Source organism: Chelonia mydas, chromosome 5, assembly GCF_015237465.2.
Source record: "Chelonia mydas isolate rCheMyd1 chromosome 5, rCheMyd1.pri.v2, whole genome shotgun sequence".
NCBI classification, from domain to species: domain Eukaryota; kingdom Metazoa; phylum Chordata; order Testudines; family Cheloniidae; genus Chelonia; species Chelonia mydas.
The window spans coordinates 117573502-117600556 of record NC_051245.2 but is presented as its reverse complement, the minus strand read 5'-3'; the positions used below and the strand labels follow the sequence as shown (position 1 = coordinate 117600556).

Below are 27055 nucleotides of genomic sequence, written 5' to 3'. Positions count from 1 at the left end.
GTGTGTGCTGTTTAAATCGGCTTCTTACTAATATACAATTAACTGCTTTTTGCTTTGATCATTTATTATGCTCTCCCATGCTCATTTCATATCTAATATGTATAAGTCCTTTAAAACAGTTAGAGCCAAATTTCCCAAAGCAGACTTTAAAACGGAATCTTCGGTTTTTCTTGCCAGAGGTTTTCTACACAAACGCTTGGATTGCTATGAACAAACTGCATTTGCGTGTGCATGGACTTGGATATCTACCCAATTTTATGCACCCAAGTGCACATTTTGTTTGCTAGTCGGATTTTTGGATATGGAAGAAAGTGAGCATGAAAAATGCTGCCTACAAAAACCATAGGTTCAATCTTAGGCCCCATTCCTGCAAACGCTCACAGTCATGCTTAACTTTATAGGCATGAGTAGTCCTGTTGATCTCAATTGTGCCTAGTGTTAAGCACATGTATATGTGTTTGCAGGATCAGGTAGAAGCTAGCTTGAGTCACTCTGGGGAATTTGGTACTAAGAAAACCCTAAAACGTTCAGTCATAGTCTGCACCATTCCTATTAGTCCAAGGACTGTTGTGGGTTTTTCAAACCTGTACCAGATGTTCAGAGTCTTGGCCAAGGATATTTTAAGACTGGCCAAGAGGTGCCTATTCAACACTCCTTACTCATTCAACACTCCCATTGACTCCCGCAGGACTTTTCCTGAGTAAGCAGTTTGACGGTGCAGGGTGAGTGCTTACACCATAGTGAAGAGCTATCAATGAGTTGATTGACTGCATTAAGTGACGATAAGCATGTGTGTGTTTCAGTGTCAATGTAATGGTCCTTATTGTCTTCTTCCATTCAAACAGACGTGAAAGTGAACGACGTGGTCCCCTGGGTTTTGGACCTCGTTTTGAATAAGCACATTGTCAGCCCTAACCCCCATGTCAGGCAGGCAGCCTGCATCTGGCTTTTGTCGCTGGTGAAGAAGCTGAGTACGCACAAAGAAATTAAGGTGAAAACCTGCCTCTGCCTTGCTGCCTTCTTTCTCTCTCCTCGCCGCTCTTGCCTCTTTCCTTCCTTATGGACTCGCTGAGATCTTCATGTGACCCCTGCATGCCCCATGGGATGACACTGCTCCTAAATCCTTAATAGGCTCCTTAACTTCCATTGAAGTCAGTGTGGGTTTTGTTTCCATAAGGACTGCAGGATACGACCCCAAAGACATGTTCCCTTAGGCGAAGGGGGTTGGTGTCACTGGCATTTTAAAGAATTTCTCTTTGCAGAACGCTAAATCTCTAAGAATAAATCAGGTTTGGATTTTCCAGACTACTTGGAACCGCAGGGTCAGTTCTGTCCTGCAAAGGCAGATAAGCTGATATTGTGTTTGGGATCTTTTGGATGAGACCTTAAAACTGAGGGCCTATCCACTCTGTATGACCACTAAAGATTCCCTGGTCCCCTGCCTAAGTACAGGAGTTTACCCCAGTGGTTTTGGCCAAAATTTCCCCTCCCCACCACTCTGATGCAATAGGCAATGATGATCCAGTTGGCTGCCACCTTCCAACCCAAGGTTGATGAATTTCAGCAGCAATGTGCCTGTGCATAGTTGACAAAATGCTTTGGGATGAAAGATGCTACATAGGTTTAAACTATTACTAAATTTCAAACTCGCACACTTGCCCCACATCAGGTTATTTTTGCAGAGTTCTCATCTAAATAATGGGTCTTCAAGGAAGCAGTATGATCTTCTGATGAGGACAGGGGCTAGGAGTTTGGAGATATGGGTTCTCTTTCTGACTTACTCAGTTTGTAGCCTGGGACAAGTTACTTGACACTCCCCCTCTCCTTGCCCCCCGCAAAAAATCCTTTCTTTCCCCATCTAAAAAAAGGGAGTAACACTTAGTAAATTGCTTTGAGGTTGGAGGCAAGATGTTGGATAAATGCAAAGTATTATAATTTCAGAACTTCAGGTGGCCTGTTTCTAATTTCTCAGGAAATGAGTGCAGTTCTTGTAATGTCTGTTTGAACTATGATTGTGACAGCAGTAAAATAGTCTGAATGTATCTGCTAGACCCTGTTAGATGGAATTGAATGGAGGTAAAAACCCAGAATAAAAAAAGACATGTTCTTCTTTCATCTTTCAGTCTCATCTCAAGGAGATTCAAAGTGCATTTGTTTCAGTTCTGTCTGATAATGATGGTAAGTAATACCATATCTATGTGCTTTGTCTTTGAACAAACAGTTTCTTAACAGAGGGGAGAGAATTTTTGCTATTCAGTGTAGTTACATAAAACCATTTAAACCGTTATTGTTCAGCCCTGCGAGATGTTTGTAGAAATATAATTTTTACTGGAAAATGGACACATTTGCATGCTGTTGTTTGCAGAAATGTCAAATGAAACATTTCTCTCTCCCTTAACCTGTTTGCATCAACATTTCCATTGGAAGGCAGGCTTTCCCCATCTCCTGGGATTATAGTGTCGTGGAGACCAATGGGGCTCCCCTGTTTGGTTTGTGTACCAGGGCTCCAGCCCTGCAGTTGGATCCGCATGGGCAAGACCTTTGGCTGTGCCCCATTTAAATCCTTACAGGGGTCCACCTGCATAGGTCCAGTTGAAGAAATGGTGCCTAGGGGGCTAAACGAAAGCCCAAGGAACTCAGTAGGGGGAGTCTTTCTGTTCATTTCCCTGGGCTTTGGATTAGGCCCCAGCACCTTTGATGTCATTTAACTATGTCATAGATCCCATTTTTTTAGCTCCTATTTTAATTGTCTCTCTTCATTGGTATTTTTCTTACTACTTACACACTTGGCTTTTATTGTATGAAATCTGTTGCAGAACTTAGCCAAGATGTTGCTTCAAAAGGCCTTGGGCTAGTGTATGAACTAGGTAGTGAACAAGATCAACAGGAGCTGGTCACCACGCTTGTTGATACGCTTATGACTGGGAAAAGGTATGGTGAGCACAGAACTTGCAGTGTGTGTAACCACTTTGAAAGTAAGTGTGTGTGTGTGAGAGAGAGACAGTCTGTGGAGAGAGGTCTCTTAGGATCAGAATGGTGGAAGTCAACTTTCACCTACTCCCCACGTGTCTGACAGTGTGATAACTAAGTACAATGAACTCTAGCCTATTGAGCTGTGCTGAATGGTTGAAATGTTAAAAAGGTGTTTTGGGGTTTGCCTTGTGGGTCAAATGCATCTTGTGCTGATCAAGTTTTAACGAAGAACTATTTCTTTTTTTGTGCAAAAGAGTCCAAAGTCCTTTCTGCTTTGGGTTATTTAGAGTCCAGGCAGCTCTCTGCAGGGGAGTCCCCTTGCTTGCTTGGTGCTAGGAATAATGGCTGGAAATTAAATTTTGCTGTTATATTTCTAATATTTTTGATATTTTAAAAAATGTTTGATTATAGCTAAAATGACCACATAGCAAGCATTGATGGTTCTGCGGTAGAGTGGATAGCTCTCCTGCTGAGAGGAGGAAGCAGTTAGGTTAGACAAAGGTTAGAAAAACTCCCACAGAAATCAATGGGAGTGTTGCCACTAACTTCAGAGGACCATAAATTAGGATAGTGGGGCAATATAGGGAAAATTCCAGTGGTAGCTGGGACTAAGAGGCAGATGAAAATTGTATTTTGCCCTTTGGAATGGGATAGAGACCTTGTCTAAATATGTGTTTGGATCCTTGGCCCCAGTGAATGGGAACAGATACAGTTAGAAGTAAAAAGCAGCTGTTTATATACGTTGCATCTTTTAACTTGGACTTGAACAGTAGGACCCTGACCTTTCAAAGATTTAAACATGTGTGTAATGTTCTGCCTTGCTGGAGTCAGCGGGACTCCTTGCAGTGTATGAGGTTAAGCATGCACAGAAGTCTGCATGATCGGGACCCAACGAACAAGAATTTACCAGGCAAATACAGCAAAACAAATTCATTGGTATTTGAATGTACAGCGTGTGAACGATAGCCTGTTCCCAGACAATGCACGGAAAATCTAATGCTGGGCCTGTTTTACCACTAGGGTCAAACACGAAGTGACTGGAGAAACAGTGGTGTTCCAGGGAGCCCTTGGCAAAACCCCAGATGGGTAGGTTTAGTGATGACTTTTCCATGAGACAGGTGCAATTCTGCTCCGAACTGCTGTTATAGAGCTATATACTCCTCTTGTAAATCCTCCCTTCCTGGGATTTTATTTGTCTAGAATTTTGATTGTGTTACTCGTTACCTCTCTAATGGTTACTGTAGCTCTTTCTCTGGGGTACTGATTGGACACATGTTTATATCTTCGCTGAATTACTTACTAAATTCTGCTCCAGGGTATGACTTGATTCGGTGGGAGTTATAGGTATCATGGCGCTGTCTGTGACTGAAAAGCTACACTAATTTTTCCTTCCTGCCTTCCCAAGTCAGGGTCTCTCTACCTACAAGGAGCTTTGTTCACTGGCTAGTGACCTCAGCCAACCAGACCTGGTGTACAAATTCATGAATCTGGCCAACCACCATGCCATGTGGAACTCGCGCAAGGTAACTTGATACAACAATGCAAATACCTATGTGAGTTGTAAACCGCCCCCCCCCCCCAAAAAAAACCAAACAAACAAAAAAACAATAATTGCATTATTCCTCTTCTAACAATTGGTGTGCAATTTCTGGCCATAGATACTGTGTTCTAGTGTGACTCTACCAGCATGTGAAGTGGTGCATTACAGATTTCTTCAAATTATTGCAACAAATCTTAATACTATTTGTATTGCTTGAATCCACATTCCACTGTGTAATTAATTATAGTTGTTGTTGTTATTTATTATTTGTACTGTGGTAACAAATAGGGGCTGGGGCCCAGTGTGGTAGCTTCTGTACAAATATTTAACAAGAAGAGCTCAAATCCTAAATTTATGGCAAAAAACAGGTGGATTTGACAAAAAGGACGTGGAGCACAAGGTAGCAGTGAGACGATTGTGATAAGCACTGGTCACAGCACACCAGCTGTTTTAATCACTGTCCTTGAAATAATGCTCTTAACTTTATTTACCAAAAGATCAACTACTCACATTCTTCAGCCATTATACCCTTTATCGAAGCCAAAATGTGACTTGTCATGCTTCCTGAAGTCAAATAACCATAATTCCTATTCATTCTAACTAATTTAAAAAAATATTTTTGTTTATTTTAACATTTTTAAATTAAGATTTTATTAATGTGATATCCTTTTTCATTAGCCCATTTGAAATACAAAATAAGCTGTTTTAATAACCAAGCAGGCAGTGCTCCTGTATACTTCAAATACCCTGTCTGCTCTGCACAAGTTCACCACTTGCTCCCTTGCTGTGATTTGGCTTTATTGGAAACTCCACTTTAAGCAGACCGTAAGCCTCTGCCTAAGCTTTCTTCCAAAGCTTGACTAGTCACGGTGTTTCCTGCAGGACCTCCCTATCTCTGGCCTTTGATTCCTATAACCAGAGGTTCACACCTTTCTCTTGTAGCCTGGTGGAGTTAACAAGCTGCACCTGCTGTAATGAGTCAGCAGAATTTACACAGCAACTTTATGCTGGATTCTAATGTCTGCTAACAGAAGAGCACTCCGTCCTCAGTGGGGTCGTAGATTCTGCCACCCTCTTACAGTAGCCTTATGATTTGCCACTGATCTTAGATCCCTGCCGCAGTAGGGGAAATGAAGACTGAGTTTCTTTGTATTTACTTGCCATGCTTTTCAAAAAAAATTGTGACACAAGATTCTCTCTGTAGCTAAATGCCAGCTGTGATACAGTACGGACTGTAGCAATGCAAACAATCGTCACTGTGGGCTAGACTCTGAACCTCTTACTTCAACTGCTGAGCCGTTACTTTGCTTGGTTACACCCATGTTACTGGGACTACTTGGGTGAATAGCTACACGTCAGCCTAGTGGTTGACAGTCCCGCTTTCCGACTGCAGTAGGCTGATGAAGTAGTGCCATCTGAGTTCCTCTAAACCCTGATGAATACAAAGCAGTAATCCCAAGCATCTTAAAGAAATGCAGAGAAGTGCTCGCTCGCGAGCTCTCTCTCTCTCTCTCCTTATAACCTGAGATTTTTTTTTTTTAATTTTTTTTAAAGTCCCTGTTTTTATAAATGCAACACAGTGTGTGTGCAGGGAAAACTCCGACCTGGCCAATTCCTTTTGGGAACACGTTTTCTTTGGAAAATTTGCTGCTTATTGTAATGCTCACTGCCGCACAGATGTATATCCCCCTCACTCACCATCTCTAGATCAGAGGGCTGAGGAGATGCCTCAAAATGAAGAAGAGTGAGGGAGAGAGAATATGTGATATGTCATTAAGTTATCCTCCCTTCGCTGCACATGTACTGCATTACCTGTTGGGAGGCTGACGGTGTGGCTCAAATCTGTGTGATTGATCCTTAAGGTCAATATTTGGCTTCACTTTTATACTAACCAGATAACATAGGGAACATAACTGAGCAATGACAAATCAGTGGTGCAACAGGGATCTGATCCTACATTGCTTATCTCTGTGGAAGCTTTGCCGTTGACTTCAGTGGGCTCAGGATTGGGCCCTAAACAAGTAATATAGATGCACTTGTCCGCTGAAATGAATCAAATACATCCATTCTTCCTCCTTTTAGGGAGCAGCGTTCGGTTTCAACGTGATCGCTACAAAGGCTGGCGAGCAGCTAGCTCCGTTTTTGCCCCAGCTGGTCCCCCGTCTCTATCGTTACCAGTTTGATCCCAACATGGGCATTCGACAGGCTATGACCAGCATTTGGAACGCGCTTGTCACCGACAAATCTGCGGTCAGTGAGCATGAGTTCTCGTGTTCCATTTGGGTCTGTAGGGTGTTGGAGTGCAAAGCTACGTGCTTGAGCATCTCAACGGGATTCTCTGCAAGAAGTAGCTGAGGAGCATTTTGTGAAAGGCACTGATGATCTGTGCTGTATGAGGAGGAGGAAACCCGTCGCTATGTAGAGTAGGTCCTAACATAGCCAAATAGAACTGGGGATGTGGAATTTATTGGGAGAAATGGAAGATGCACAGATGTCTCCACGCTCCCTGTTATGCATGGAAGGACCTTCCTGAGCTCATCTGCAAGGGCCACATTCAAGCTCTGATGCCCCATAAATTAGGGGGTTGCAGCACTTCCTGCCTTTCTTATGAGAAGCTCCTAGGGGCCCCTGCTGCTTTGTGAGGGTACAGTTCACCCGTCAGTGGCTGAAGAGGGTTCTGGGGTTGTGGCAGCCAAAGATCAGCTGATCAGCTTCCCTGAAGTGGCGAGGAGGTGGCTCATTGGAAGAGGCAGATGCTGACTCAGTGGAAGAAGCTGTCCCCAAGCTACAGGAGGTAGGAGAGCTCAGTACTAGGCTCCTGAAACTCTGGAATAGATTAGTGAGTTTTCTTCTTAGCCCCAATCCTATCTCTCCCCATAAGAAACTCCATAAGCAGATTCAGAGGCTCTAGAGACCTGTTTATTTCTGCTTCCAAACCTCTCCATAACAAAAGGGCTGGAGGGCTCTAGCCTTTCCCTCCTCCACGTGGCTAATGTGGCTCCCCTCAGTCTTGGGCTCTGAATCAGCAGAGGGGAAGTCCCTTCCAAACTGGAACAAGAGAGCCAGCCCGAGCAGAATAGGCTCATGCAAGGTCAGCTCTGGCCTTTCCCAGTTGATCAGGATTTGCTGTACTTTGGCTGGTATCTCTGGGGGCACTGTCTCTCGTCCACAAAGACCTTTCTTAGAAAGGTGGAAAATCTTGGCAGGTACTAGCTAAAGACCTGGACTTTTGCTTGCTACTGTCCCAATCATGCAGTCACACCCGTGTATGTGGATCCAGTTGCAAGGCCAGAGCCTTGGTGGGAAGCTGCAGGCTGCTACTTGTCTATGATTTTTTCTTTTCTTCCACCAGGTTGATAAATACATGAAGGAGATTCTGGATGATCTGATCAACAATCTGACCAGCAACATGTGGAGGATCAGAGAATCCAGGTATAGTTGAACAGTGACCTCTTCCTCTTTAAACAAAACTGCCAGCAAGTCTTTAGAAATTTTAGTGAATTTAGAAAGGAAAAGGGCCGAGGGGTGGGGAGGAGGAAGGGGGCAGAACGGAACCCACCCCCAGAATAGAGTCGTGCTGCGGTAGGATGTACCGCAACACCTTGTGTTTCAGTGTTGGATCCCATTCAGCCCTGCTGCGATACTGGGCTAAAGGCTCTGAAGAAAAGGGTCTTCTGATTGCAAAGTTCTTGGGCGTCCCAGAGCCTGAAAAGTTTCAGGGTATGTCTACACTGCAAACTAAAACCTGCAGCAGTGAGGCTCAGAACCGGGGTCAGCTGACTCGGGCTTGTGCTGCAGGGCTAAAAACAGCCATGTACATGCTCTGGCTGGAGCCCAGGCTCTGAAACATGGCGAGCGGGGAGCGACTCCGAGCCCAGGCTCCAGCCCAAGCAGAAATGTCTGCACTGCTTTTTTTTTTTTTTTTTTTTTAGCTCCGTAGCATGAGCCCGAGTTGGTTGACCTGGGCTCTGAGGCACACTCTGTGTGCGGTGTGCTTGGTTGGGTTTTGGGAGGGGTTTTGAAGTGTGGTTGTATCCTGTGTCATGGTCAGAGTCTATGGACAATCCATTTATCAGTGTGTAGTATAAGGATTTGGTGATAGGAGGGTGCAGTTAGATACATGAGCTGCTGTTAGTTAAACATTTTTTGATTATAGCTCATCAGTAAACCAGCATAAATATCGAATCTGTGCTCCAAACCTGATCCATCGAATGCCTCCTTCCACCTCCCCACCCAGACTTAGAGGGACTCATTAGAATATCATACTCTGGCTAGAAAATAAACCTACAGCTGGATTACAGCAGCTGTAATTAAGGTTGCTTAAGCATTTCCGTTATAAACCATCTTTTTCAGTTGCTCATAACTTTCTCCAGTTTTCACTTTTCTGGCTGAAGTTTTCCAGGGCTGGTCTCTGCCAAAGGCTGCATTCTTATTGTTGTTAAAAGTTGGACCCAAACTAGTTCAGCAGTTCTGGAGAAATACAGGAGTGGGGAGAATAAAATGCTGTCCTCATTGTTTAAGGAAAAAAGATTGCCATCTTTATGTGAAGAGCGTTAGTGCTGCCTCATGTGGACACTCAGACCCCTCATAGGGAGCGGTGTCTCCCCTGCAGTGAAAGTTCAGTGACAGGTCTGGGTCAGCTGACTCAGGCTCTGGGGTTCAGGCTATAAAACAGCAGGTTAGACATTCAGGCTTGGCCTGAAGCCTGGGCTCTGACACCCCGCAAGGAGGATGAAGCCTGAATCAGCTGACCCAGATTCTGAGACTCGGTGCTGTGGGGTCTTTTATTGCAGCATATAATGTACTGTTGGTGTCTGGGTGAAAACTGGTTTTGATCCAGGTGAGTTACAAGGATTTGAAACCAAATTGCATTTATGGTAGTTTCTCTAATTACCATCTGCTTGTGTTGTAAAGGGAAGCAGGTTGCAATGTGTGGGCTTTTGTGTTGTACTTTGGTATATACACATTTTTTTAAATGTGCAATGAAGCAGATCCTTACTGAATGAGGAAGCAGGCTTGTCGGAGAAGGCGGTGAGTAGCAGTTGTCGGGTGTGATTCACCACTTCCTTAATCTAGTTTTATGCCAGTGTCACTCCTCCAAAATCAAATGTAGTCAAGCTGGAGGAAAGCAGTGGTGAATCAGGGCCGGGAAATATAATGAAGGTATCTGTTGAAGGAGATAGAGCTTCATGAGCCTACTGCTTTATTCTGGAGACAGAGGGGCCTGATTCTCATCTACACAAAGGTCACGTTGCATCTTTTTGACAGTGTAAAGGGGCTTTTTAGTAGGTATGTGTGACGTTTTCATTGATTCTCAGGCCCCTTTACACTGCCAAAATGATGCAAAGTGGCTTTAATGTAAATGAGAGTCAGACCCAGAGGTCTTTCCTGCCAAGGACGGCCTGCCTTTGGAAGTAAGTTTAGATAAGAATAATGTGTGGTGGGACTTTTTGTGGTGTTTTGGCTTTTAGTATTTTATTCCTGTATTGTATTGTATCCCTGTCTGAAACAAAATTGTGTTTGCAGCTGTCTAGCACTGAATGACTTATTAAGAGGTCGACCACTGGATGACATTATTGACAAACTTCCAGAAATCTGGGAAACCCTATTCCGAGTGCAAGATGATATTAAGGTAATAGAGCTTCCTGTTAAATTGTCAGCTCTTACAAAAAGTGTAATTATCAAATCTGGAGGGAATATCCCATCTGCTGCAAGTTTAGAAAAGTAGCTCTGCGAAGTATCAGTTACTAGCTAGGGGCTGGTCCTGAGAGCATCCCCAGCTCTCACTGAAGCCAATGGAAGTCATAGGTGCTCACCACTGTTCAGGTCCCAGTGAGTAAAATGCTTGGGAAATTCTTCATATGGTTTCCTTATAGTGTTGGGATTCCTTCTGAGAGCTTTTCCACTTGGCTTATCCAGAGCACCTTGTGCAGTTCTGGGAGAGCAAGTCGGTTTGGAGGTGCGGATACAGCACACCCTGTTTTCCATTTCTCTTATGCTCAATCTTGCAAAGTGCTGAACTGTCTGGCCCTGACCCAGCACAACACTTAAGCGAATGCTTAACTTCAAGCACATGAGTAGTCCAACTGGGATCGCTCACGTGTGAAAGTGAAGCACACGCTTAAGTGTTTCTGCAGGCCAGTGTGTTCAGCGTCCTACAGGATCAATCCTTATATTTTCTAACATCCAGCTTTGCCTGTTCAAGCAGGACTAAAGCTTCTTTGCATCTGAAATTGTGCTGTGATTGAAGGTGTGGAGGTTAGGCCTTGTCACTTTCACAAACTCAGCTGGAACTGCATCATTTTTGCTGTGTAGTGAAAGGCCAAATAAAACCAGTCCTAAATATGATGTTGGTAAAAACAGCATATAACCGAATTCCTCAGCAATGCTTCTGAGTAGAGAATAAAGCATACAGGAGAGATTTTATGCTTCCTTTTGGAAAAGGACGGATCCTCTAACATTAGTGGCATGGAGGAACAAAGCATGGGAACTCCTTTAAATGGAAAAATGACAGCCAGCCATAAATCAGGATCAAATTGATTTCATAGCGCATGGTTCCCATTTTTTGGAATCTGAACAAAGTAAATACACAAATAGTGATAAGAGGTTGACCATACACAAACAGATCTTTTAAACGTAACCTACAGGTTATGAATCAGATTAGTCAATACTTGTTTGGACTTTCCAGACAGGTCAATAATGATAAAGTAAAAAGTTTAAATAAAATTATTAATGGAATTTTAACTTCTTCTGTAGGAGTCTGTACGAAAAGCAGCAGAACTAGCCTTGAAAACTTTAAGTAAGGTAAAATTGAACTTCTTCATTGCAGACTGTGTATGCGGTGGGTGTGTTGTATGTGGTGGTGTATAATAGTTCATTTCCACCTGTCCAAGAATGGCCTTTGATTATAAATTACTGTCATAGAAACTACCCTGGTACTAAGGTGCAATGTTACGTTATAGCCCAGTGGAGATAAATATAGGTGTGATCCTGCATCCCGTACACACTGATAACCCCTGTTGAAATCAATGTGGCACGTTGGAGGAAGACATCTGAAATCTGCTTCCCTGTGTGCCCTTCTTTTTCTAGAGGGTTAGAGTGGTGGTATGTACAGTATATAGTGCACATAGAAATGGAGCTGACTAAAGAGGGTTTAGCTGCCCTTCCTGGCGTTTGAGACTCTCCTAATTTGGCAACTACTGTTGCAGCCATTGACCATTTGGGCCAATCTGGCTGAAATAACCTGCACAGCAGCCGTGTTTCCATTCTGACCTTTACTAGATCCAATTGTTGAGGGCCAGGGCGATGCCATGCCTGGGTTTGGAGGACGGCACAGTTCGTGTCTCCATGTCCCCATTCAGGAGCAAATATCGGGATAGCAGTGAGCTGGAATTTGGCTGAGCGTGTAATCCCCCATACAAAAATAATGGTGATATAATGGGCAAACCCAGACCTGACATGATCAGGCACAACTGCGTTGACTTCAGTGGGCTGCACCTACGTACACCAAGTCTGAATGTGACCCAGTCTCCTGGCTCTGGTTCCTCTGTAACTTTTCCCGTTGCATGCGGGAAGGCTTTGGGTTAAATCTGAGGAAAGATTTAGCAGTTTGTGATGTTGACTCTATTTATCCTTAGGTGTGTGTGAAGATGTGCGACCCCTCCAAAGGCGCAGCGGGCCAGAGAACTATAGCAGTGTTGCTCCCCTGCCTGCTGGACAAAGGGATGATGAGCACAGTGACTGAAGTTCGGGCTCTGAGGTTTGTTTTACATCCTGTGAATTCCCTTGGGATTGGGCTTGTGTTTGTTCCAAGGGGATTCGGTTTATTCACCTGAACTGCAGCGTGTCCAATAATCAGTTCCCATTTTAATCCCCTCTCCCCATCCCCAGAAAAAACAACCCTCTCACCTCCCCCTGCTTTCATCCAGTTAAAACAGCAGCTCAGAGAATTCTAGTTGTTTCCTAGAGTGCAATTTCTTTAACTAAACAGAGGGCTGGTGCAATGGTGTAAGTATCAAATTCAGAATATCTAGCCTCTCTGCACCTGTTGAGTTCCTGGGGGCATCCAAAGGCCCCCTCCCCTTTGGTCTAAGGAGAGGAGCTACTGAGTCCAGTGTTCAAGTAAAATCTGCGGACAACAAATTAAAGACTCTCTGGGGTTGCACAGGTTCACATCTCAGCAGGAGTCAATACAGCTTTCCATATTTCTGCAGCAAGTAAACTGACCCCCATGCAGTTTGTAGTATGTGAGACTCTTCTATGGGTCTTCACAAGCTGATGATGTGTCTGCTCTGTGTGCACATGTAAAGTGCTCATGAAAAGGTATTTACCCATGTGTCTCCTTGGCCAACATTTCTCCACTGCTCCCTCTTCATCGCTCTTTTTCAGCATTCGTTGTGCTGGTTGTGCACACTCCAGAGGTGGCTGCATTTCAGTGGTACTAAATACATATATTTTACTTTCTGTCTCCCTTTAGGATCCTTTGAGGTGAAAGAATGGCACATATTGCCGTTGATTATTATTTTGTAATCCTTTTGCTAGTGAAGTAAATGAAGCAGTAACCAAGGTTCTGAAGTTAGCTAAAAGCTGAAGTGAAGCGGTCTGAAATAATATGATCCCATTAACATTATGTTGCAGAGCTCTGACCTTGTCCCCATGGGTCTTGCGCTTCCAGGTGGTTTATGCTAGCCTCAGAGGCTCACTGCGACCCTTCACGTAGCCCTTCTCTCTCTAGGGCCAGGGTACAGTCTACTGAGCTCTTTTCATCATAAGCCAGCAAGGAGGTTGGTGAGAGAACTCCCACAGTCTCTGTTGTCCCTATGGATTATTGAAGAACAGTTTAGCCTCCTGTCCTGACAGGGGTCTGTCTTCCCCTCCCAGAAGGTGTTTCTGTAGTGGCGGGTTGAGTGGAACCCGGGCCTGCCCTCTACTCTGGGTTCTGGCCCAGGGACCCTAATGGCAGTAGCTGTTGGCAGCAGACCTTTCACCGCCAGAGTTGCTACATTTCCCTGGGCCACTTCCCCACAGCTCACCCACGTCTCTCTCTTAACGCCTTCTTCACCCTTACCTTGGGGCTCCCTTTCCAGTGGTTTGAGGATGTCTTCATTATCCAGCCCTTCAGCCGCACTTCCTCTCCTCTGGCTCCCTGACTCTCTTCAGCCTGACTGGAGTGAGCCCTTCTATACTATCAGAAGGGCCTTAATTAGAGTCAGGTGTTCAAATTAGCTTAACAGCCTCACCTGACTCTGTGCAGGTTAATTGGAGTCACGTGTTCTCATTAGCCTAACGGCTTCAACTGACTCTTTGCAGGCTAATTGGAGTCATATGTCCACCCTAGCCCAGAGCAGCCCCTGCTCTGGTCAGTCAGGGAACGGAAAACTGCTTCTCCAGTGGCCAGTATATCTGCCTTCTACTACTCTGCTGTACCCAACTGGCATGCGTCTATCACAGTTATTATCCAGCAAGATTAAAAAACAACAAACCGTAACAAATCTCTCACGAATTGTTTTCTTCCTTGTGAGAGTCTGAAAGTACTTTGTTGCCTTCCTGATTTTCAAGTGACAGTCCATGAGCACACGTCTTGAGCCAATAATTGTTTGAGGGAGGGTATAACAAATGGAATGTGTGAGAGAGAAGCAGCCTGTGTGGAATGGAGTGATGCGGTTGAACATATTGTTTTAAACGGTGGGGGTTTTACTTGTGCAGAGATGACTGAAGTCCCTGAGCTGATTTTACATAGTGTCTCTTAATCTAATAATTTAGCTGCTTCCTGTTTCTGTGTTCAAATGTGTCTAAATAATATTATCTTTGCAACACACTGGATATGCCAGGCAATCTGGACAAGAGGATAAAATAGCCTGAACAATGTGTGAGTATCAGTAGAGACTCTAGGCAAGATTCTGGTCTCCGTTAAATAGAAAAGACACAGGAAAATTACATTCACAGACATACTCCAGATTCCCACCGAGGCAGCAGATCTGAATCTGGTGGTGTGTCAGAACAGAGTTACCATGGATACCAGCTACCCCTGGGGAAAGGGCTTTTGTAAATGATTAAGTTGTACAGGCTCTGTGATGACATGAGCTTCAATTTTTTTCCAGCATTAACACTCTTGTGAAGATCAGTAAAAGTGCTGGTGTTATGCTGAAGCCTCATGCACCAAAGCTCATTCCAGCTTTGTTGGAGTCGTTAAGCGTGTTGGAACCCCAGGTTCTCAATTATTTGAGTCTCCGTGCTACGGATCAGGAGAAAGTAAGTGTAACAACCATGGAGGATGCTTTCACAGCTGTTTCACAAGGATTTAGAGCTTCAAGGCTCCCACAGACACAAAACAAAGCAGCAACTCTCCATGAGAGGCATCCCAGGGTGTTAAGGGAATTAGCTAATGTATCTACTGAACTGTTGTTTGTATATGACACAGAGAACCATGGAGTTACTGGCGGATTTTTTTAAATGCCTTGTGTGCCCCCAATCTTTCATAAAGGGAAAAAAGCAGTCCTGACAATAACTGTTAGTAAATCTGACTTCAGCCCTGAGTAAAAAGTTCTGGAACAGCCAGAGACCTCTGTAAGTATGTAGGCTGCATCTACACTAACAAACCTGGCACCTGTTTCCCAGAAATGCTACCTCTGAAGCACCGTTGCTAGTTATAGTGTAAACTCCAGTGTAGATCAGACTGGGGTGTTTTCAGCACTGTCATTAAACCCTGGGCTTTCCTAATGGAGAGGGGTATTAGACTACTGTGATCTCCCAAGGCCCCATTGCTGACATCTGCTATTTATCTGAAAACATGCCCGAGTCAGAGTTTGTGGGGAATCACGTTCCATTTGATGCTCAGATTTGGTGGCTTTTTCCACTGCCTTCAGATTCAGTCTGTTTTGTTTGTTCGGTTTCCTTTAGGCTGCAATGGATAGTGCAAGACTTAGTGCTGCTAAATCGTCTCCCATGATGGAAACAATTAATATGGTAGGTATTTGATTTAGGAAAGGTCCTAAAGTAGACTTGTGGGAGGGTGGATAATGATCAAAGTGGTAACATGATGGGGAACTTCTCTTCAGGCTTTTATCAGACAACCATTCATTTGATTGTCAGAGTTCCACGGGTATGGGCTCTTGTCCACCTCTTCATTTGGTTAATGCCTTCTCTCCCCCCTCCCCCCCAATACCTCATACAGGAGGCGACTGGCCTTCCTTCTGCATCATAGCAGCTGCCATGCAGACACATGGGGTGATCCTCATCTGGTGTCCATTGTCATGGTTCCATTGAGGTCAGTAGAGCTGCGACAGTTGGCACCAGCTGAGGAGCTGCCCATGATGTGGTGAAGAGCATAGGAGTGTTTGTTTTGTTCTTAAGGGTGACAACTAATGCTGCTCCGTGGGAGACCCAACAGTTTCAGGGGGATGCTGAATGCTAGCATGGAGGGACTCCTCCCCTTCTTCAAGAGTCGAAATGCTTCTCCTCTGTAGTTAGCCTTGTCTCCATTTGCCTGAGGATCTGCACTCCTAATTTGTTCCCAGCTTGGGTCCACAGGAGGCAGTGTGAGGGAATTGCTCTTGGACACTGGCTCAGAGCTCTGTTGTTTTTCCCTTTCTTCTGTCCTACCAGTGGTTTTTAGTGCTTTAGACATTTAGATCTGGGCCAGGACAGTACTTCAGTGGGAAACCTTTGGGGAAAATCCAGCTGCTATTGAAATGGTGTAGGTTATTCAGTATTCCACACCTGTTTTTCCTGAGTTCAGTCTTCACTGGTGCCCAGGCACGCTGTCATGGGATGCTGTTCTGCTGGAGGAGCTGCCGTCTGAGTGAAAAGTACAGCTGTGGCCTCTTCTTCGGTTTGAACTCTGTGGCTGTCTTCAGAAGGGATAGGGCTGTGACCGCCACTCTTTACCCAGCCTGTGACATGAAGGCAGACAGGAATATAAACACCGGCGCTGGCGGCTGTCCCAGTTGTTCTTAATAAAACCTCTGTTGTGTGAGGTGCTGTGGCTGTTCCGTGCCATTGTGGGCTCAGTGATGTGGTCTCTAAAGCACCTGTGGATAAAAGGCTGTATGTGACAGTGTATGTGCTGGTGCCCTAAAGACTTCAGCGGCTGCTGCTGTCTCCCCCCGGCTGGGAGAGAAGAGGCGGCTGCTGCTGGTGTCTTCCCACCTCCTCCCTGCTGTGTGACTGTGCTGCCCCCTGCCTTGGGTGCTCTCTGGGTCTCACCGAGACCGCAGTACTCCCTGCAGTATTCAGGCACAGGCCCCACAAAGACAGGCCCTGCTCACAGCACAGCCATCTGGTGTAAAGGGAAATGAAGCCATCTTGTCTTCTGTGCATCCCTTGCTCATGTGGACACAATTTCATGTGGCTCGGAGAAGCAGACTCCCTGGTAAAGGGCAATAGCAAATTGCTCACAGGATGTATTGGCCTTGGAGGGCTGTCCGTGAGACACAAGGCCTCCAGCTGACGCACCATGCTTGGGCTCCACCTAATGGCTCAGTCTTACCTTTGGTGACAATGTTGCCAAACGTCCTAATAATCTGAGGGTTTCTGTACTGTCAGCATAACTCCATGAGCAATGTAACTTGGAATGGGAATGCTTCTTTTTTTATTACTGACTTAAATCTATAGAAACCCTAGGAAGGAAGCGGAGGAAAGTGCTATGCTTTTGTTGGGGTTTCTGGTGTTCCGGAGACATGATTGTTTAAAAAATCATGGTTTTTAGAAGAGAAATTTCCTTCCATTTGCTATTAACATCTTAGATGATTGAGGTTGGAAATAATCTCAGCATTGTCTGGTTCTGATGCATTAGTGCTGCGGTATTGAGGTTTCACATGGTTGCTGGGGAATGTTCATGTCCCCACCAAAATTTACACCCACAAATTTATTTACTTTGTATTTTTAAGACTATGTAAAATAAAACCGCTACCAAGGGCCCAATTCAGCACTTTGATGCACCAGCTCTACAACGGGGCAACCGTTGGTTTCAGTGGGGTCACCCCAGTGTACAACGGGTGTAACTGCGTGATGAATCAGGCTGCTAATCTGTATTTGGGGCCTGACAGTGTCCCTTTCAAATGAGTGCTGTACGCTACAGTGAGCTCCCAAGTGCAGTGAAGAACAAGCAGATTGCATCTTTTCTGTTTATGGCACAGACCTGGCTTCAGTGTCTTCGCCTCAAGGTGTACTCTTTCATCCCTTCCCTTTCCATAGTGCTTGCAGTATCTGGATGTGTCTGTCCTGGGTGAGCTGGTTCCTAGGCTGTGTGAGCTGATCAGAAGTGGAATAGGCCTGGGCACTAAGGTATGTGTGCAGCATTACTAAGACTTGGGCGGTGGGGGAGGCAAAATGCTGCAACGGCAACCTTATGATGTGCTTGTAATAGCTGAAAACTGCACCTTTCCGATCGGGATTCCTGTCCACCCACGTTACTTGTTTCTCTACATGTGTACTAATAAACTCACCTTTGTTGTGCAGCTGGTGGATTCTGTAGGATAAGCTAATAACCTTGATTTTTCTCTTGCGACCTTTCAGGGAGGCTGTGCTAGCGTCATTGTGTCCCTAACCACTCAGTGTCCCCAGGACTTAACGCCGTACTCAGGTAAGGTTTGCTTTCAGATGCGTTTAGACTCTTTTCTGAATAGCCTGGTTTCCACTGTCGCTATTTGCTGCCAGCACAGAGTGCTCTTTGTGTTCCCTGGCCCTCCCTCGGAGCTGCTTCACGCAGAAAAGGGTTGTAGGATAAGCCCTAAAAGGGGTTGAGGGTGTGGCTCAGCAATGGGCCTAGGGCCTCTCCCTGCCATGTCTGACGCAGACTAGCGATAGCTGTGTTTTAACTGCAGTTGCGAGCACATTTTCCTTCACCAGCATGACCAGGGATTAAGGGTGTAACAGGGCTGTCCCCCTGACACAGCTAGAGCACGTTTCCGCCCTGGAATGGGACTTCAGCAGTGCTGCCCAACTGTGCCAAAATCTTGTTTAATGCACTGGCCAGCAGTGTCTTTGTTCTGCTGTAGGGACTCGCTCATGCTTATAAGTCTGCTACTGCCTTCAAGCTGATGGAGTTGCTTCTTCAGCTCCGGAAGTAGGGGCTCATGCTGTGAGACCTGAAAGCCTTGTGTTCAGCCCCGACTGGCCACCTAATGAGGGACACAGCTGCTGTTGGAGCATCCAAGGCTTTATCACGATTTGGGAGCCTTGGGCAGGTCTCGTCTACGTTACGAGAAGGAAATATAGTTGAATGGGCTGGGGGACAATGGTGCTGAAACCAGATGCCCTTATAGATCAGCTATGGCTATGCGTGTCACTAGCTGCAGAACAGCAGTATTGTCCTCCTGGCTACGCTCCCGTGACAGCTGTTCTAACCGGTTTCAGTTTTGCGTGTTTACATGGGGCCAGATGGAGTTTTATCATCCTGTTAAAGGACACTTTTTCATGCATAATTAACAAACTAAAGGAAGTGACTGATGCAGAAACAGAAATGATGTAATAAAATACAGGCACTCTAACCCACAGCAGTACAAGTCCAAGTTTGCGTTAGCAGAATCAATCCTGTCTCTTTTCAAACAGGCAAACTCATGAGTGCTTTACTCAGTGGGCTGACTGATCGCAACAGCGTGGTGCAGAAGTCTTTTGCATTTGCGATGGGGCATCTAGTTCGGGTGAGCTGGTGTCTTTCAATTGTATTTATTATATTGGTTTTTTGGGGAGGAGGATGGTTACGTGTATTTAAATGATTTGAGTCTCTCTCTGACTTTTTTTAAAGACCTCCCGGGATAGTAGCACTGAGAAACTACTGCAGAAGCTCAACAGCTGGTACATGGAGAAGGAAGGTATGTGGTTTTTGGTGGTATTTCAGGCTTACCATACGATGCAGGGAACCAGCTCCTGGGTGTGGGAGATGCTGGTCAAGGCGTGTTCTAGTATTTTTCATCCCCATTCATGCAGTGCACTAATGTGTAAATTTACTAGATGAATAACTAATGGAAAACATAATGCTGCTCCTCTCCTATACACCCATGGGACTCCCTCCCCTGCTTCCGTGGAGTCACTCTGGATTCTCACCAGCGAGGAAGAGAAGTCTCTGGCTCCAAATGACCAAACTGTGTCATTATTTTCTCCCCTTGTCCTTCAGAACCAATCTATAGGATAGGCTGTGCTTTAACTGTTCATGCCATCGGGCGCTACAGCCCGGATGTGTTGAAGAACCATGCCAAACAGGTCTTGCCTCTCGCATTTCTGGGCATGCATGAGGTCCCAGATGAAGAGAAAGGAGAGAAGGATGATTCTAATCTGTGGACCGAAGTGTGGCAGGAAAATGTACCTGGTAAGTTGACCGGGAGATCGGTAGACACTTGCTTATTGCTGGGGTTGCTGGGAATCTAGAGGAAACATCATCCGTAAAATATGCGAAAAATTTAACCTTTAATTCTAATTCAAATGCCTGTTCGTGTCCATTCCATGTTAGGTGTGTGTGTGCTCGCCACATGCACCAGTGCCAGAAGTTTTTCCCTCCGTGGTATCCGTAGTGGACCAGCTCTGGTGCCCCCTGGAGCGGTGCGCACATGCCGCGGTATAAGGGGCGCCGCCAGCTCCCCCCACCCTCAGTTCCTTCTTGCCGCCAGTGATGGTGCTGGAACGTCTGCTGCTTTGGTTAGCTTTTCGCTTTGTTCAGTGTGTCTCACGAACGTTTTTTCCTGTAAAACAGTTGTATATAGTTAATAGTTACCCTTAGTGTTAGTGAGGGTGATCCGATTTTATAGGGACAGCCCCCATTTTTGGGTCTTTTTCTTATATCGGCTCCTATTACCCCTCACCCCCGTCCCAATTTTTCACACTTGCTGTCTGGTTACCCCAGTGTTAGTTCTAGTTAGTTGGTCCCAGACAGGACTCAGCCTAGGGCCGGGGCATGCCCTGGTCCCCGCCCCGGTCCCCAGGCTTTAAGCCATGCGATCATTGTAAGCAGCCTATGCCCATCAGCGACCCGCATGGTAATTGTTTAAGGTGTCTAGGTGAAAGACACATAAGCAACAAGTGTTGCATCTGTAAATCATTTAAACCCTGAACAAAAAAGGGGAGAGACATCCATCTCAGGGCACTCCTGATGGAGTCGGTGCTGACCTTGGCACCGGAGCACAGGTCTGACTTAGCCCCAAGAACTGCAGCGTTGGTGCGGAGCGCCCCGCTGGTGCCATCTACAAGCTGGCACCGATCCCTGTTCCCGGCCAAGAAGCCCAAGAGTATCGTGAGGGAAACATCTCCCACTTCCCATAAGGGAAAGGAGAGGGCCAGAGGAGAGCCAAGACTCATGCTGGGCAGCTCAACGCCTCCATCAGGGAGTCAGTCCCCAGCTCCATTCGAGCGGTCTAGCCCATCCCGTACTATGCCTGCCACACCAGACAGTGATGAGGGCCTTTGTCTACTCGAAGTCCCGTCGATGCCCAAGGACCTGCAGGCAGCGCAGGAGATCCTGACGCTACCGGTGCCGCCCACACTGGCTCTGGCGGTACCCAGGCCCAGGGCTAAACTGACTTTGGGACCATTCTGCATGTCCCCGCCTCAGCGGCTCCACTCCCCATCGTGGGAGACGTCCCGCCAGCACTCGCCCGCACGGAGCCATCATGCCTCGGAAGTAGGGAGGCAGGCTCAGAGAAGCCCTCTTCGGTCTCCGGAGCCTGGGCACCGACAGCAGGATTCAAGGTGTGGCTTGCCAGTGACCTGGCACAGACCTTCAGAGGCACGCACTCCGCGGCGTGACCGTCAAGACTGACCCTTCATGTCTCCATGCCTTGGCACCGATCACGCGACCGATTGGTTGAGCAGGGTGGCTCGGTTCGGGGCTGTCCCCTGACCTGCCAGGACTGGGGAGAAGCGCCTCTCCCCCCGGCCCCACAGCCCAGGTGCTGCTGTGGGGAGAAAGAGTTGGGGGAAGTCCTGCACCCCAAACCCCTCATTCCCGGCCACACCCCACCCCCAGCCAGAACCCTCACCCCCCCCATCTTCACCCTGCATCCCAGCCCCGAGCTTCTCATCCCCAGCCCCACCCTAAAGCGCACACTCCCAGCCAGAGTGTCACATCGCCTCCACATTGGTGCACATAACAAAATTCATTCCGCACATGGGTGGGAAAAATTAGAGGGCACACTGCTGCCAGGGTGGCTTTACCCCATATGAAGAGGTATTGAAAATTATTAATACCCTATGGCAAACCCCCTCCTCCCTGGCACTCATTTCAAAAAGAGCTGAGCACAAATATTTTGTGCCAGCTAAAGGCCACGAGTATCTCTATACTTACCCAGCCACAAACTCCGTCGTAGTTGAGGCAGTTAACCAGAGGGAGAGGCAGGGTCAACCCAGGGCTATGCCCAAGAATAAAGACTTGAAGAGGCTGGGTCTGTTTGTGCGAAAACTTGATTCGTCTTCCAGTCTTCAGTTGAGAGTGGCCAACCACCAAGCCCTCCTTAGCCGCTGCGACTACAACATGTGGCAGGCCATGGCCAAATTCAAGGTCTCGCTGCCCGAAGGGTCCAGGAAGGAATTCCGGGCGATCCTCGAGGAGGGCATGGCTGTGGCCAGAGCAGCCCTCCAGGCAGCTTCAGACGCAGCGGACTCCATGGCTTGCACCATGGCCTCTGCCATCTCCATGCAGAGGGCATCCTGGCTGCTCCTCTCAGGTCTGTCGACTGAGGCTCAGCAGTTGATGCAGGACCTCCCCTTCAACGGCCAGGCCCTGTTTGCAGAGCAGGCTGTTTGCAGACCAAAGCTGCATGGACCGAAAGCACCACCCTGAAAACTCCAGGGCTGTACGTCCCTGGTCCAGCCCGTAAGTGGCTCAAACCACAGCCATCTCAGGGTCAAGGGAGCCCACCCCAGCAGGAGCCACCCCACAAAAAGAGCAGGGGCTACAAGCACTGCCCGAGCCACCCACCTCCCCGCTTTGCCCAATTGGGCTCGACCCGCAATAAGCAGGGGGGCAAGTGGGCATTTTGAGGGTGCGTCCGAGGGTGACCTACCAGACTATAGCCCAGATCTGTCTTTCCTGCTGTTCTCCAACCACCTTTTTTTTTTTCCTCCCCGCATGGACCTCTAACTTCGAACTGCTGGATCCTCAATACTTTGGTACAGGGTTATATCCTCCAGTTTCTTTGTAGCCCCCCTTCCCCATCCCTCTTCAGGGACACCTCTCACAAGAGTCTTCTTGCACGGGAGGTAGAAGGGTTGCTGCAGTTGGGTGCAGTGGAAAAGGTTCCTCACGAGTACAGGAACAAAGGGTTCTATTCCCGGTACTTTCTAATCCCGAAGGCCAAGGGTGGTCTATGGCCCATCCTGAACCTGCAAAACCTCAACAAATACTTGAAGAATCTGAAGTTCCGCTTGGTCTCCTTGGCCTCAATCATCCTGTCCCTGGATCTGTGAGACTGGTATGCCGACCTCAAATTGAAGGACGCATATTTCCACAAAGCGATCTTTCGAGGTCACAGAAGCTTCCTACGTTTCACAGTGGGACCTGACCACTATCAGTTCGCACTCCTCCCATTCAGTCTCGCGTCAGCACCGAGGGTGTTCTCCAAGTGCATGTCGGTAATAGCCGCTTACCTCAGACGTCGAGGTGTCCAGATCTACCTGTACCTCAACGACTGGCTCGTCAAAGGCCGCTCAAAGTCCCAAGTCCAAAGGGATGTTGCGGTGCTGCAGGCCGCGTGCCGATCCCTGGGCCTGCTGGTAAACGACAAAAAGCCGATGTTCGTTCCGATGCAGAGGATAGAATTCATTGGAGCGGTGCTCAACTCTATCTGTGCCAGAGTGTTCCTGCCGCAGGAGAGGTTCCAAGCGTTGGTGAACCTCATCGTGGGAGTCTCCGCGTTCCCCTGACCACGGCCAGGGTTTGCCTGAGCCGGTTGGGCCACATGGCAGCGTGCACATACGTTGTCCCCCATGCCAGGCTCCGGATGCGGCCCTTACAGCAGTGACTGGCGACGGTCTATTCTCAGTCTAGAGATCACTTCGAAAAGGTCATTACCATCCCACTGACACTACTTAGCTCGCTACAATGGTGAAGTAACCGCAGGGCGGTCCTGGAAGGAGTTCCATTTGACAACCCTTGTCACGTAATTGAGTTGATATTGGACACCTTGGACTTCGGCTGGGGAGTGCATCTTGGTGGCCTCCAGATCCAGGGCATGTGGTCCCCAGAGGACGTTGCATATAATCGTCAAAGAGCTCAGAGCAGTACACTTGGCCTGCGGAGTCTTTCTACCGCATCTAGCAGGCAAGGTGGTGAGAGTGTTGATGGACAGTACAGCCTCGATGTTGTACGTCAACAGGCAGGTGGGAGCACGCTCTTCGGCGCTCTGCCAAGAGGCTCTCAGATTGTGGGATTTCTGCATCGACCACACGATCCACCTGGAAGCCTGTCACCTCCCCGGTGTCAGGAACACGCTGGCAGATCGCCTCAGCAGGTCTTTTCTTTCACCATGAGTGGTTGCTTGATCCAGAGGTAGCCCAGACACTCTTCCAGAGGTGGGGAGCTCCCTGAGTGGACCTGTTCGCCACCAGACAGAACAGGAAATGTCATCTCTTCTGTTCCCTGCAGGGCCTGGGCAAGTGCTCCCTCTCCGACACCTTCCTCCTGTCATGGTCGGAGGAAACTGATGTACGCGTTCCCTCCAATCCCACTCATCAGCAGAGTCCTGTCAAAGGTCGAGAGACAAGGCCGAAGTCATCATGGTCACCCCGGCATGGCCAACATTGGTTCGGCACACTGATGGACCTGGTGGTGGCCACTCCCTGGCCCTTCCCGACTGACCAGATCTGCTCTCCCAGGATCACGGGCATCTCCTTCACCCCAACCTCGCTCCCCTCAACCTCACAGCGTGGATGTTGCGTGGTTGAACTTGGAGGAGTGGACCTGCTCTAACGTGGTCCAGCACGTCCTCCTGGAAAGCAGGAAGTCTTCCACTAGAGCAACCTACCCGGCTAAGTGGATGAGGTTCTCCCACTGGGCGTCTGAGCGTAGCATCTCTCCGTCGTGCTCCTTCTTACAATCTGTCTTAGATTACCTGCTCCATTTTAAGAACCAGGGGCTGGCCCGCTCTTCCATCAGGGTGCATCTTGCTGCTATCTCCGCTTTTCATCCGCTGATCCAGTGTCAGATGGTGTTCTCACAAGACATGTCTGTCCAATTCCTGAGAGGCCTCGAGAGACTCTTCCCACCGACGCGGGCGCCTGTCCCACAGTGGAACCTTAACTTGGTTCTTTCTGGGCTCACGGGCCAGCCCTTTGAACCTATCGGCTCCTGCTCCCTCTCCCACCAGTCATGGAAGGACGCATTCCTTGTGGCCATAACATCCGCGAGGCGAGTGTCAGAGCTTAAAACCCTGATATTGGAGCCACCATATATGGTATTCTACAAGGACAAAGTCCCACTGCAACCCCATCCAGCCTTTCTGCCAAATGTGGTGTCCTGATTAACATGGAAGGCAGACATCTTCCTCCCTGTGTTTTGTCCCAAGCCACACACCATTAGCGAGAAAAGGAGGCTGCACGCCCTGGACGTCAGACGTTCCCTGGCGTTTTACCTGGAGCGTGCCAAGCTTTTCCGCAGGTTGACGCAGCTCTTCATCGCGACAGCGGACAGGGTAAAGGGCCTTCTGGTGTCCTCGCAGAGGATTTCCAGCTGGATCACCTCTTGCATCCAGACTGTTACGAGCTGGCACAGGTCCCACTGCTGCCGCTGATTGTGAGGACCCACTTGACCAGAGCTCAGGCGTCCTCGGCAGCCTTCCTGGCACACGTTCCCATCCAGGACGTTTCCAGGGCTGTGATGTGGTCCTTGGTTCACGGCGCATTATGCCATCACTCAGCAGGCCAGGGACGACGCTTGGTTCGGCAGGGCTGTGTTGCAATCTACTCGTCCTACCCGGTGCCTCTGTTGGCACTGCTTGGGAGTCGCCTAACGTGGAATGGACCTGAGCAAGCACTCGAAGAAGAAAAGACGGTTACGTTTTCTGTAACTGGTGTTCTTCGAGATGTGTTGCTCATGTCCATTCCACAACCCGCCCTCTTTTCCCACTGTCGGAGTTTCCGGCAAGAAGGAACTGAGAGTTGGGGGAGCTGGCGGCGCCCCTTATACCACGGCATGTGTGCGCCGTTCCAGGGGGTGCCAGAGCCGTCCACTGCGGATACCACTGAGGGAAAAACTTCCGGCACTAGTGTACGTGGCAAGCACACACACCTCATGTGGCATGGACATCAGCAACACATCTCGAAGAACACCAGTTTCGGAAAAAGGTAACTGTCTTTTCTGCAGAAAATTTTTGAAAAGTGTGGGAAAATTTGCAGGGTTATTTTTAACCATGCATTTTGATATCAATTGAAAACACTAATATTGTATCTTTAGGGACCTGTTTTTAATAGGACTTGCTGGTCACCCTAACTATGCTTTTTTTAATTTAATTTTTTTTATTTTAAAACCAAACCCAACCAAACCTTAATTTCCTACCAGAGACCCTGCCCACCTTTCGCACTTTCCAGATATTGTAGGGAGGGTTGGGTGACAAGATGGCTTCAGTGGGAGTTGCTAGGTGCCAATGCTTGTTTAAAAAAAAAAAAAAAAAAAATCAAGCTGCTTATTTAGGTGCTTAAATCAGGGTGTAGGCTACTATCTTTCGGCCGCCTTTTTATCAAGAAGGATGACCCAATGATTACAGCTGTAGCCTCGGGTCTGGGAGATGCCTGTTTAGTTTCCTGCTCTCCCACACAAAACCTGTGTGACCTTGGGCAAGTCACTTAGCCTCTTTGTGCCTCAGTTTCCCATATGCAAAATGGGGACAACACGTGATGGATATACATGAATTACAGGTTGTGAGGCGCTGGATGCTACTGTAATGGGGGATACCTTAGATATTTTTGAAAATCTCAGCCCCAGCATTCAAAAGCTTCATGGAATGAAATTTGCTCTCTCTGCAGGTACTGATGTAGGGAGGGGTATTAAGGCTGATGCCCAGTGCCTGTGCTAGCCTGATTGAAATTGGAGATCTCTTTTGGTTTGGGGTCTAGTAGGTGGTGCTCATAGTATTAACTCCAAAGAGTGGGTGTTACCCAATAGGAGGGCTCTGGATACCAGTTTCAACAGCTTTATGTCCTGGGATGAAGGACGATGCAGCTGTGTAATTTGCCCCTTGTGAGTGACTTGCGTGCTCTTTCTCTGCTGTTTAGTGATCTGGTTTCAAAAGTCCCAACCAGTCAGTAGGTTACTGTTGCAGACCTCTTCCCCAGGACCTGAGGAACTGCAGCCATCAAATTTAGTAAGGGATATGGTTTTTGAAGAAAAATAAAATGTCCCTGGAAATTGACAAGAGAGATCAAGCGATGGAGATTGGCTCTCCTGTTCAATTGTGTATTAAAGACCCTCTTAAATCAGTTCTGAAGGATTTAGCAAACATGGTGAGGAGGAGCTGGAATGACTCCCAGTTACTTGGCCCTACGATGAGTCATCTGGAGGTTACTGTGGTGACTCAGCTCACAGCCAGAAGAGGAGAATCCTTTTACTGCTTGAGGATC

The 27055-nt window shown here is 47.4% G+C and overlaps 1 protein-coding gene across 3 annotated transcripts in view; it reads left to right on the top strand.

Moving 5' to 3' along the window:
• ECPAS (Ecm29 proteasome adaptor and scaffold) overlaps positions 1-27055 on the top strand; it is a 91188-nt gene that overhangs the window by 52599 nt on the left and 11534 nt on the right. For all 3 annotated transcript variants that reach the window (XM_007065187.4, XM_037902127.2, XM_043547370.1), the window contains 17 exons: positions 846-991; positions 2124-2178; positions 2817-2931; positions 3994-4059; positions 4379-4496; positions 6596-6763; positions 7866-7945; positions 10040-10145; positions 11270-11317; positions 12151-12272; positions 14614-14764; positions 15413-15478; positions 17708-17797; positions 18029-18095; positions 19064-19155; positions 19260-19326; positions 19629-19820. In XM_007065187.4, the coding sequence (XP_007065249.2) occupies positions 846-991; positions 2124-2178; positions 2817-2931; positions 3994-4059; positions 4379-4496; positions 6596-6763; positions 7866-7945; positions 10040-10145; positions 11270-11317; positions 12151-12272; positions 14614-14764; positions 15413-15478; positions 17708-17797; positions 18029-18095; positions 19064-19155; positions 19260-19326; positions 19629-19820 (1749 nt within the window). The remainder of the gene's footprint in view (positions 1-845; positions 992-2123; positions 2179-2816; positions 2932-3993; positions 4060-4378; positions 4497-6595; positions 6764-7865; positions 7946-10039; positions 10146-11269; positions 11318-12150; positions 12273-14613; positions 14765-15412; positions 15479-17707; positions 17798-18028; positions 18096-19063; positions 19156-19259; positions 19327-19628; positions 19821-27055) is intronic.